This window comes from Dromiciops gliroides, chromosome 4 (genome assembly GCF_019393635.1).
Source record: "Dromiciops gliroides isolate mDroGli1 chromosome 4, mDroGli1.pri, whole genome shotgun sequence".
Lineage (NCBI taxonomy): Eukaryota > Metazoa > Chordata > Mammalia > Microbiotheria > Microbiotheriidae > Dromiciops > Dromiciops gliroides.
The window spans coordinates 152297178-152310451 of record NC_057864.1 but is presented as its reverse complement, the minus strand read 5'-3'; the positions used below and the strand labels follow the sequence as shown (position 1 = coordinate 152310451).

Genomic DNA, 13274 nt, shown 5'->3' with positions numbered 1-13274 from the left:
GGGAAAAAAAGGTTCATTTATTTGTCTCTTGGCAAAACTCCTAACCCAGCTAATTTAGCTGAACCTTCTTAAGACTCATTTCAAGTACCACCTCCTACAGGAAGTCTCTCAATTCCCTTCATCCTCTTCCTTAAATTACTTTGTATACTTACTTAATGTTGGGGTATGTTATTCTCCACTTCTCTACCCTCCTTCTACCCTATAGAATGTAAGCTCTTTGAGGGCAGGTACTCTTAGTTTTGTCTTTGTATTTTCAATATTTAACATAGTGCCTCGAACATAGGTGCTTTAATAAATGCTTGCTGAATAAATGAATCCTGATTATTTTTCTGTCTACTGAACAGGGCTATTTTCTCTTAATTTCTCTCCTTACCCAGTTGATTTGTATGTATGTATGTATTAGGAAATGAATGAATACATAATAAGAATAAAAATCTTGTCTTTTAGGTAAATTGTGTTGTCTTCATGTCCTTTTTTTTTTTCTTTTCTCTTTCAGTATTTCTCCTTCTTACAAGAGTCTTCCATCAGTGTCAGAGACATTTCCAACACTAAGAACAATGATTGAGGTGCTAAACACAGACTCTTCTCCACGGTGTTTTAAGAAACTATAGTTGTTCTATAGTATTTATTATAAAGTAAAGGGCTGGGACCTCTTGCTTCTCTTAAGTTATTTTTTTGAAAAGTGAAATTATGAAGAAATTAGGTCCTTTATTACTTTTGATACCAGTTTTTGATAGGAACTGAATACTTGAGAGCATTTTCTTTACTTTTCCAGATTCAAAACAGAAATCATGAGAGTTTTGGGGGTAGGCCTAAAGTTTGGGAGGGAAAAAAATGTATTGGCCAATGGCCTGTTGGTTTCCATTAATAGTAGCCATACACTGCTTTCCTATAGCAAAACAGTAATATGCATTAACTTTTAGAGACCAAAAATTAGTAATTAAAAATTAAATAACCATGAATGAACAGCTGATTTTATTCTGTATATGCCCATGAGGTTTTTTTCCCTGCCAAGGAATATTTCCCTTTAGGAACTTTCAGATAAGATTGTCCTTTTTTAGCTTATATAAAGTCTGACTTCGTGTTAAAGGTCTCAAATGTTTTCAAGCTGTGAAAGCATTCTAAGGCAATTGATGGCTGCCACACAGCACACAAAGAAAATTTTGGTGATGCAGTTGTCAGCTAGTGTTCTAAAATGCCGAACTGCTAAACCATGCTTTTTTTTTCTTCTTTTGTTGAAAAACTTACTGTCCGACGACCCCAGTTTTTGGCACTGGATTGTGTGTGTTGGGTGTCATATTAACTGGTTGCTATTTCAGGTTAGCAGTGTATGAAAATTCAAAAATTAAAACTACCACTGATTTTACAAAATCTGGTTTCCATTTGGGGATTGGGGAAGATAACAGTGAAAACAGTGAAACCCTGGTTAATTAAAAGGTTACCATTTGAAATTCATTTTCTTTGACTTTTGTAACCATGTTTTGGAACCGCGACTGTTTTCTCAAATGCTTGCATACACACAAAAGACATCAATAGGAATGACCTGCATTTGTACAGCACAGAATTATTTGTACACAGGTGACTCATATGAGAAATGTTCACAAAAAAACATACACTATCAGTCTTGGTAGGAAGCCAACCAGGAGACTGACCATTATGTAATAGAAAAAGGAACTGTGGCTAAAGTGTTCACTCCATTTAAATAATTTGTTACAAATGGGGGGGTGCAATTTTTAAAGCATCAGCAAACCAATATGCAAGGGGAATGTTTGCTTTTTTGTATACACAAGTGAATACAAATATCCTTCAAAGAATCCATTTATTCTGAAGGGATACAGAATAAAGGAATGACTATAAATGGGCCAGGCTTTCTCTGAGAAGAGTTCTTCAAGGAAGTGTGCTTGGAGGAGATGGCAGACAGCATTCCAGATGGGGAAAACAGCATTCACAAAGGCATACACGAAGCTGTCAAAGAGTGAGTTTGTGAGAAGTAGGAAACAGATTGGACAAGGGAGGAGACCATCTTGCTAAGTAAGGGAATCTTTGGAAATTTGGGGAAGTTCGGTGAAGGCTTTGAATGCCAGGCAGAGAAGTTTTAAAGGAGATCAGAGCAATGAAGGTAACTTTTATTTTTGAACATGTAAGGAATTTCCCAAATGGCAAATTTTTATTCTTCTGAAGAATTGAGGTTTCATATGTAAGAGGGAAGTAGATCCAGCTTATATTTACTGTATTAGAGAAGTGGCCTGAGTGTGTGTGTGTGTGTGTGTGTGTGTGTGTGTGTGTGTGTGTGTGTGTACACAGGTATGTATGTGTATATCTGTAGGGGTGTGTGAGTAAATACATACACCTGCATATTTATAGATAGAAATATATAGAGTAGGTAGACCACTGAGGTCCCTTCTAACTCTGAAATTATGCATTTCTGTGAAATGTGGGATTAAAATCCAGCCATTTAAAGTTTTAAGACCAGCAATTTAAAGTTGTAGCTGCCATATGAAGAATGGCTTCTAATATTACCCTATTCTTCCATGTTACCACCAAGAGACTATGATCATTCCTCTTGCAGATCTTCTTCAGCAATTCCTGGAGTATAAGGCCTTAGTCAGTCATTAGTCATCTATAAAGCATCTAACTGTGTACCAGGCGCTGCTCTAAACACTGGGGGTGCATAGAAAAGCAAAACACAGTCCCTGTCCTCAAGGAGTTCACAATCTAATGGGAGAAGACGACACATAAAAAGAAACTGAAAAGGGGGGTGGGGAAGGAAGGATGCCTGACTCAGAGGCATGATGAAGACCAGTAGGCCAAGTTTGGGAAGGTGATGAAGGGGGTTGCCCTGGACCCCTTCCTTAAATGGAGGATCTGGCAGGAGCTCCCTACTGTAATTGGAGGGAAGGGGTCCCAGGGCTACTGTGTATGGAGACGTGAGTTTCAGATTTGGTTCAGTCTTGCAAAAAAAAATGTTATTGAAGATAGTGCTAAAAACCAGGAGAATAGTTTTTACATATCTTCCAAATTCAAATGGTACCCAGCATAGAAATTTTATATCCTAATTGATCATTGCTAAGGAATATGGGTAGGCTCTTATAAGCAGTGTCTTGCCAGAAGACAAGGGGCAGGAGACTAGCACACTTTAGCATTCCACCTGGAAATGTGTTGTGTGGCAGTGAGGCCTTGGTCTTCTAGGAAATATCATTCAGGTGTGTTCTGGGCATTTGCTGAGTTGTGCCTTTCCCGAATGGTAATTCACCCATTCTATAGCATCCTCTCCCCCTTCCAAACCTTGCATTTCTCCCAGGTAAAACTGTTCACAAACCTCATTTGCTTTGAGTGCAAGTATAGCAAAAAGATAGGTAGAGGTCATTAATATTAGCTGCAGAAAGACTGAAGTCCTTGAACAGCACCTTCTGACTTGGGGCTTCATTTTTTAGAATGAAAACAAAATAATGCTGCCCAAACGAAAGGTAACTAAAGCTCTTTTGTGTTTGCTCACTTCGGTATTTTGCCATGTATGATCGATTTCAGGCCATTCTGTCTGGCGTGAGATAACTACAGAAAGCATAACTAACTGTTCACAGCATCGAGAAGAGCTTGCTTCTAGGGACAGAATAAAACAAATGGCTTGTAGATCAGCATTTGTAACCCTGGCTGCCTTTCAAACCACAAATTCTGAAGCAAGAAATAAAAATCCAAATACCAGAAATGTTTTTGTAACACTTTAATTAAGTTTTTTCTATTTTTTAAAAAATAGAAAGATATAATTTATACCCCCATTCTGTTTACACAATGGTTGTACATCTTTATCTTTGCTGGAGACCCTTCTGAACATGTCCTGAATATGCAAGAGCATATTGGAACTATCTGATTTCAACCCAATTGCAGGAATATTCCTGAAAAAGAGTTTGTCAGACATAGTTCCCATTGGCAAATCAAATTTGGCAAATTCAACACCCAATATCAAAACAATCTTAACTTGGAGAAAAAAGATGAGAGAATTCTCTTGTGTTCAAATGGGATCTTTTAAATAAGGTCTCCAAACATTCTCTAGTTGCCAATAAATTCTTTTCAGGGGCAAAATTTTGCACAACAAACATCTAAACAGAATGTTCCAGCCAAAAGCTGGTTCCTGATGCTTTGGAGGAAGGCGAAAAACCTCCATCACACATTGGGTCAATTTTGTGTAGATGGTGGGGAAAATTCCTTCCTGACCCCCGAAGGCGATCGGCTTTTGCCCCAAGCATGAGGTTTGCAATCCATCATAAACACCCCCCAGTAGGCCCTAAACTAGGGGACCGAAGAGAGTGGCTCAAGAATAGAAAAGAGATGAGATTGGCCAGGTAACCTGACAGCTTAACCATTCATCTTGTGCCACTTATACTTAGGACCTATAGCCAATTCAACAAAACCTTGTCAGCAGGAAGGAAAAAAGAAAAATGAGAAGGTGGGGACTAGATCAGGGACAGATATGCTTCTTCATGAACTTGGACTAGGGTCAAGGGAAACAGTCTGCCTGGACTCTACCATCAGTCTTTTGAGAGTGATAGATATCTAGCTAGCTAGCTATTAGGTTATGTACCACGTCGGGACAATTAGCCTTTTGCTTAGCCTGCACAAACTCTGGTTCATTTTAGATGATGTTGGTTCTGAGTGGTCTCCTGTAGTGTTTTCTTCCCTGGAAATCCATCTTCTGCAAATGAAAAGATTAGTGAAGAGTAAAGAATCTGGTGAGCAGAAAGGAAGGGAGGTGAGTGCCATCTTCAAAGATCTGTCAGTCCACTCACACTGGTTTACTTGGGGCTTTCAAAACAAAATCAGGTACCCAAAATAAACAGTATGAAACCCTCTGGCCCTTCCCACAAATATCATCAAGGAACAATAATTTAGTAAAGAGAAAAAAAAGGAAAGCCTTGAATTCTGGCTAGATTCTCTGATCCTTCTATAGTAGACCATAGCAAGAACTACTTTGCTCCTGTTTGAGCATCTATGTCTTTTTCATGACGTAATGGGTTTAAAAGCTCAAACAAATTTCAACAGAATTCTTCCCTAGGTCCTATCTACCCCCTTTCTCTACCTTCTTCCTGCTGTCCTCAGAAGATTAAAGGATGTTGGCAGGTAGGGAAACAACTCTTACAATCCCCGTTGGTTAAATTGAAAAAGAAAAGTTGTTAGAAGTTATTGATCCTACTGCCCGTGCTTCTGGGTAGAAAAAAACTGCTCACCTCAGCTCTTTCTGCACTCACAGGTCTGGTCTCTAGGGTCATTCTGACGAGCAGGCCGGAGCCTAGGGAGAAACCATGAAATCAAGTCAAGAAATACATGTGTTCCCCAGCACCTAATATAAAAAAGTACTTAATTAGTTCTTGTTGATTGATTGATTATCTTCTTACTTTTTTTGCAAAGACGTAATAAGTCCCTTTAGGGAGCCTTGGGATTCTAGATCTAATGGGACTACTCCTCCAGGTAACGTAGCAGCTTAACCATTCATCTTGTGCCACTTATACTTAGGATCTATAGCTAATCCAACAAAACCTTGTCAAGCTCTTCTCGTGCTAGACTAGGGATAAAACATGAGGAAAGACAATCCATGCCCTTGGGGAGCTTAGCTTTTTGAAGGCATCTATATATATAGAGAGAGAAAGCATACACTGATAACACAAAATTTATGACAGTGTCACATGGAAAGCAAAAGAAAGCATAAGATAGATATAAAGCCAAGACCTAAAGTCAAGGAATACTTATGAACCCCAGGGGGCCTAGTAGGCAGTTAGTTACTGGAGATTGGAATGACTGTATCCACATTTTCCAGCCTAATACCCTTCATGGGTTGAACATCTATATACAGCCATGCTCTATAGATTTCTCCTTTGAAAATTAAGTGAAGTAATTTAATTGCCTGAGAACTCAGTTCTTTCCTATTTGAAGAACAGGATAATGCTATGGTTGTCTCCTAGAAGTCACTGATCACCTCTTGTCAGAAAGTAAAAATACTCACCTGAGGGGCAGACCCCTTGACCTCCTGTCTAGAGCCAGTATTTGAGCTGTAATTGATGGTTGTGAAGACTGAAAGAATTAGGAAACCATCCTGGTGTAAATACCCCTGCCCCTCCTTGGTCACAATTGGTCTTCATACTTTACATGACCACTGACTTCACAATGGTCAGAGGGATGATTTGGCATACACTGCTTGTTGAAGAGAAAACTTTGCAAGTGGTTACTAACAAATAATTTCTGTTACTAATGAATTAAATTCATCTTGCTCATTCTGGGGAACATTCCTAAATGGAATAAGTTCTTAGGTTTAATATAATACTAGGGAAATTATTAAGTTAATTTAACAGGAATAAATATGATTTTGCCACCATTTTTCAGAAAACAGCATGTGCACGTGTTTTGTTTTGTTTTTGTTGTTGTTGTTGTTGTTGTTGTTTTTGCAAAGTTCCACATATGAATAGTAGATTGGACCGACTCTGTGCCCGCATCTTGGCAGTAAAGCTGAATTATAAAGCAGTTCTTAGGAATGAACTGGACTTTGAGATCATCCAAAATTCTGACTCAGAACTGGGTTCCTTGAGTATGAATCAAGCAAGCTTTGTCAAAATTAAATCATACTTATTTAGTAATAAGATTTATTAGAAAAGGTGAGGATGAAAAAAATCTCTGTATCTAAATTACAAAATCAAATTAGGTATAATAGATTCTAAAATAGGTCATTTATCTTTCCCCCCAAATGTCTGGCTTTTGATAACTTGGAAAGAATCCAGCAACTGATGACACAAGAGTTGACTCACAAAGGGAGACAGTGGTTAATACCACTGTCAGCAGTTTGCTGCTGGTTCAGATGTTACTGATCTCTTAGAAAAAAGCTAAAGAACCTAGCCTTCCCTGGTTGAAACTGAAGGCCACGTTTGAGGGCCACTGAGTGTCAGAGCCAGCAAATCAAGGACAATTTATAGAGGAATCTTTATTAAAGCTTTCAAGGACTGTTTCTGCTGAGCTCCTCTGCTTGACCCTTGAAAACCACTGGGACCTTCCTTGTGTTCAAGTCTGCTGATCTTGCAGTGGTATGAGAGTTAGGGAGAAGAAGGGAGAGTTCCATACGGTAAGGTAAAAAATAAAAGCTTACCTACTAGATAGAGGTGAGGCCTCAGAAACTGTGACTCTGGGCACATTTATGTCTCAGTTTCCTTAATTGTTAAATGGGGATAACAATAGCTTCCCTAACAAGTTTGTTGTGAGGAGCAAATAAAATTGTAAAGAGCTTAGCACAAGTGCCTGGCACATAGTAGGTCTTTAATAAATGCTTGTTCTCTTTCCCTCAATAATTTCCCACATAACTGAAAATGATATTTTTTTTCCTTTAGTCCCCATATAGTCTTGAAGATATGATTGATAGAAAGAAGCAGTCTTTTTGATTTACATAATATCTTTATGGGGAGTCTTACCTTAAATAGTTTAAATAGTTGGAGGTACAGAGAACCCTGTCCCATCCACTTTCCAATCAGATAAAATAGCTCACATTTATATAATATTTTTGGGCAGCTAGGTGGCACAGTGCTGGGCCTGGAGTCAGGAAGACATCTAGATTCCTGAGTTCAAATCTGGCCTTGGACATTTACTAGTTATGTGATCCTGGGCAAGGCATTTAACTCTTTGCCTCAGTTTTCTCATCTGTAAAATGAAAGGGAGAAGGTGGCTAGGTGGCACAGTGGATGGAGCACCGGTCCTGGAATCAGGAGTACCTGAGTTCAAATCAGGCCTCAGACATTTAACACTTACTAGCTGTGTGACCCTGGGCAAGTCACTTAACCCCAAATGCCTCACTTAAAAAAAAAATGAAAGGGAGAAGGAAATGGCAAACCACTCTAGTATCTTCCTAGAAAACCCTAATGGGGTCACTAAGAGTTGAATACAACCTAAACAACTGAACAACAAATAACATTTTAAAGCTTACAAGACACTTTGCTCACAATAACCTTGGAAGGTATCTTTCCTATCTTATAGATGAGCCAAGTGAGTGAGGTTCACTGTAGACTGACTTGCCGAAAGTAAAACAGTAGTCAGGCAGAAGAGGGACAACTTGGGGCAGCTAGGTGGTACAGTGGATAAAGCACTGGCCCTGGATTCAGGAGTACCTGAGTTCAAATCCGGCCTCAGACACTTGACACTTACTAGCTGTGTGACCCTGGGCAAGTCACTTAACCCCCTTTGCCCTGCAAAAAGAAAAAAAAAAAGAAGAAGAGGGACAACTTGAACCCCACACTACCTCTCTAAAGTGACTTATCTAAAGCTGATGACAAATCTCCAGCTCTGGTAGTATTAGTAGCTTTGTTCCTAGTGTTTAGACCTATGCCTTTTGAACAATACCAAATGGCCTCATTTCAGTTCAAATGAAAATTAACCAATTAGTTCTCTAACCAAAGTGGTAAGTGCTAGCAACTGGTAATACCTAGTTAAGATCAATAGATAAAACATTTATAAAGTGATCTAGTGATCTTGCAATATCACTAGATTGCAAGATAGTCCCTGCCCTCAAGGAGCTTATTTGCTAATGAGAGAAGATAACAATTAAAGGTTAACTAAAAGGAATGGTGGTGGTAGTATTTTTGTAGAAAGTGAAGGAAAGCCCTGGACCCTGGCCCTTAAGGCAAAAGCTGATCAGAGCTAAAGGACCTAGGGGACTTGGCTGGGGTCCTGGTTGCTGGAGGTGATGGTCCAAGTAAAGTTGGCATGGCTGGGGCTGGTTGGAGAGTGATAGTATCTTTTGCTGTTGGAAGGTATTCTGGGAAACTACCCAAAATTTAGCAAAGTGTGCGAGAAGTTCTATTTCCTGTACCAGCAACTTGAAGAAAATTCCATGTCTTGAGGCTACATTCCAGCTCACTTCTCTGAGGGCTCCTTGCTAATGTGGAATGTGTTTATTATGTTAAACTTCCCTTATCTCATCTCCAGATAAATAGTTTAGACTGAAGAATTACACTTCCAAATCTTTAAGTGGGCTGCATTGCTCAAATTGTCCAGGATTTGGGCTCTCCTTAGCCCCAAGCTTTATGATTTTTTTTTATTAGTATTCAAAATTAATCTTCCAGAAGCCTTGGATCTGATTTATACATTTGGCTTGAGCACCCAAGTTATTGTGAAGAGAATGAAAGCTATGTTTGAGAATTGGAAAAATTTTGCCCTGTTACCCTTTTATCCTCCATCCTGATGGAAAAACCTATAAGCCCTGCTACTGTTAGTCCTAGGCCCCATTCTTCTACAAGCTCTAGGGAGATAAATCAGGAACAGATTTTTAGTATACGTTTCTGATTCTTGTTGAGACAAGAATGGGAGGAGAAGCCTAACTCCCCCCCCCCCCCCCCGCCCTTGGGGCAATGAGGGTTAAGTGACTCGCCCAGGGTCACACAGCTAGTAAGTGTCAAGTGGCTGAGGCCGGATTTGAACTCGGGTCCTCCTGAATCCAGGGCCTGTGGTTTTAATGCTTTGCTTGTAGATTTAATCATATATACTTCCCTTGATTATCTAAGACCACAAATGCCCAAGAAACTGCCAGTAAAGTTCTCCAGAAAATGTACATCTAGGGGCAGCTAGGTGGCGCAGTGGATAGAGCACCGGCCCTGGAGTCAGGAGTACTTGAGTTCAAATCCAGCCTCAGACACTTAACACTTACTAGCTGTGTGACCCTGGGCAAGTCACTTGACCCCAATTGCCTCACTAAAAAAAAATGTACATCTAGTTATCAAACTTGAATATTTACTCATCCTTGGAGAATCTGAAGCAAGCATTGGGAAGTAAAAGGTAGGTCAATTAATAAGCACTTATTATTAATCACTTTTTATGCGCTGAGGACACCAAGAAAGGTAAGAATTGATCCTTGTCCTCAAGGAGCGTACATTCTAACGGGTAAGACAATATAAAAGTAACTTGGTACATATAAGATATATACACAGTAGATGGAAGGTAATCTGAAAGGGGAAGGGCCTCCTGCCGAAGGTGAATCCAGTTCACTCATTCTTTGCAATCCTCTTCTTTCCCAGCACACACAGAGGACAGTCTGCAACAACATAAAAGTAGATGATATATGGAGGGTTTCAGAACCTAGAATAAATGAAGGGGACTGAGGTGAAAAGTCTGGAAAGGTTAGTTGGAAATATACTGTAATGGCATTTAAATGTCAAGCTAAGGATAAATCCTGGGGGCATTAGGAAGCTAATCAAAAAAGACAGGAATCTAGAGATCTAGTGTGTCTTATGTGAGGAACAGCTAGGCCAATGTCACTGACTCACACAGTATGAGCTTGGGAAGGTCAGGGGGGTTGGTGAAAGGGGGAGGGAAACTTGTACAATGTAAGCTTTGTGGAAGATGAATTAAAGAAGGAAGATGAACTAGAAGAAAAGAAACCAATTGAAATAACCCAGACAAGAGGTAAGTAGGCCTCAACAAGGGTGGTGTCCATTTTAGTGCAGCTGGGGGGATGAATGTCAGAGATTGTGGAGATAAAATTGGCATGTAAATGTCCAGGGTGAGATAAAGCAAAAGAGACAAGTAGTACTCTATGCTGTGAACTTAGGGGACTGGAAGGATGATGGTATCCTCAATAGAAACAGGAAAGTTTATAGGGACACCATTTTAGCCAGGAGAAGATAATAAATTCTTTTTTGGAAAGAGTGAATTTGAATTTGAAATGCTCACAGGACATCCAGATGGATAGTTGCTTTTTTTTAGTTTGCTTTACTTAAGTGTTATTGTTTCAAGAGAGGTTTCATTGTGAGGGTATCAGGAAATGATGGCTTTTTTGTAAAGGGGTATCAGTTTTTAAAAAGATATAGATTTAATAGGGACAAAAAGTAAAATGACCTATACCTAGGTTTTAAAAAATTGATTTTATAAATCCAGGATGTGGGAGGTATGACTAGACAACAGTTTCTATGAAAAAAGATCTGGGGTTTTAGTGAACTACAGATTTAAAATGAGTCAACAGTATGGTATTCTAACTAATGAGGCAGCTCTGTGGTACAGTAGATAGAACACTGGGCCTAGAGTCCAGAAGAACTGAGTTCAAATCTGGCCTCAGATACTTAGGGTGACTGAGCAAGTCACTTTAACCTCTGTTTGCCTCAGTTTCTTCATTTGTAAAATGGAAATAATAATAGTACCTGTCTCTCAGGGTTGTTATGAGGTTCACAAAACACTTAGTACCTCGCACATGGTAAGCTCAACATTAATGTGAGCTATTATTACTATTATTCTAGTCTTCATTAAGCTAGAATAAGGATGATAATAATTCTGCTCTGTTCAAGCTGCTCATAGAATGCCTTGTTCATTTCTAGGCACCCCATAGAAAAAGCATAGAGAATCAGAATGACTAGAAGAAAGGGACCAAACTGTAAAAGGTAGTGTAGAGCTGAAATTTGAACCCATATTCTTGACTCCAACATCAGAAACCTCCACAATTCTGTCCTAACCTCTAATGGTATTAATGGTGAGTGTAACAATTGGAATGACGCCACCTGCTGGAGACTTACTGTAGAAGAGTTCCACCCATGAAGCGAAGGTCTTTGAGGGCAAGACCAGGAGTCTTTTCTTTGGCGTCAGGAAGTGACACGGGCTAGTGGGAGGAGGAAGGAAGAGACTGGTGGCTTGGTCTCACTCTTTTTCCTGAGGATGCTGGTGGAGAAGGGAGCTAGAAATGTGCTCTCCCTTTAATAGATAGGAATCTAGGCCTTTCTCTCTCTCTTTACCAAATTCTTATTCTCCTTAATAAAGGCTTAAAAGTCTAACTCTTGCTAAAGCTTGTAATTTATTGGCGACCACTCATTGGATATTTTAGACAGACTAGCTAGAATTTTAGCCCTTAACATGAGGTTAGTAGAGCTGGAACTAGAATCTTAACTCCTGAATTGTGTTTTCTCCACCATAGCATGTTGCTTTCTGAATTTTAATGTGATTGGTTTTTTTGGAAACTAGTGAGAGGAAATGGCACTTTAGGTGGAAAGAACTAATGGGATGTAAAAAAAATAAGCAATGAAGCACTAGAGTTTGAAGTATTATGTAACTGTAGGTTTGTTTGCAACCACTGTAGTATTTAATCACACAATTATTATATTTTATTTAAGTTGACAGTCTAGCAGAAAGAACATTTAATTGGGAATCAGAAGACCTAAAGTTCAAAGTCCTTATCTGCTATTATCTTTTTTTTTTGAGGCAATCTGGGTTAAGTGACATGCCCAAGGTCACACAGATAGTGTCTCAGGTCAGATTTGAACTTGGGTCTTCCTGACTCCAGGACTGGTGCTCTATCCACACGACCTAGCTCTCCCTTGTATCTGCTATTAACTCTCAAGCTGTGACCTCAGACAAGTCACTTAATCTTTCTAGGTCTCAGTTTCCTTATCTGTCAAATAACTGAGGTTGCACTAGATAATAATCCTTTCTAGCTCTGAATCCCATGACCTTAGCTTTAATTATAGCTGACACTGTGTGTTTGATATTCGGTTATTAATTTTGAATAAGTATTTAACAGTTCAAGTCACACTATTGATGCTTTTTTCTAAATAGCATTATGAACTTTGGCTTCCGAGACAGATGATTAAATGACCTATTTAAGACAGAATGCAGCATGGAAATAAAAGAATGTAATGGAATAAAGGAAAATTTAATCTTAGGAGGAGAGATAGTATTAGCAAGTATGTAGACACCTGAGGGTAAAAGAGAAAAGGTGGAACTAACTTTATAACGATGGACCCTGAATAGAAGCAGTGGTCATAGAACAAGAATCTAAATAGCCAATTCCAGAAATAGAAATAATATTGATTCAATCACCACCATCTCTTCCACTCCATGTCTGACTTAGAGTGAGACCATACACAATTAGCATGGATCTGTTTGGTTCTTCTTTTGGGGAAAATGACAAACAAAAGTGGATGGAAGAAATGGAAACGTGAAGGTTTGGACAACCTTGGGGATGAAGACACTTGGCCAGGTTCAAGCCATACCTATCCTTTCCTTTTTGGAAACTACACACCTAGAATATTGAGCAAAGGCTGAGCCTAGCTGTCATCTCCTCTGTATGCATTTTTCTGTTTTCCTCAGCAAAAAATTATCTTTCTTCTAAAATACTGTTGAATGCTGTCTAGATCTCCACACATTGTATTGTATTTATTTGTGTATGTTATGTCCACTGCCCTCCATGTCCCCTTCTCACCCTTCATCATATAAGTTCCTTGAGGACAGAGACTTGTCATTTTTATCTTTCTTGCCCAACACCTGACAAC

At 39.2% G+C, this 13274-nt stretch overlaps 1 protein-coding gene across 2 annotated transcripts in view; it reads left to right on the top strand.

The window, feature by feature from the left end:
- TTC13 (tetratricopeptide repeat domain 13) overlaps positions 1-1451 on the top strand; it is a 91175-nt gene extending 89724 nt beyond the window's left edge. For both annotated transcript variants that reach the window (XM_043964525.1, XM_043964524.1), the window contains exon 23: positions 497-1451. In XM_043964525.1, the coding sequence (XP_043820460.1) occupies positions 497-611 (115 nt within the window). In that variant the 3' untranslated portion in view covers positions 612-1451. The remainder of the gene's footprint in view (positions 1-496) is intronic.
- The last annotated feature ends 11823 nt before the right edge of the window (positions 1452-13274 follow it).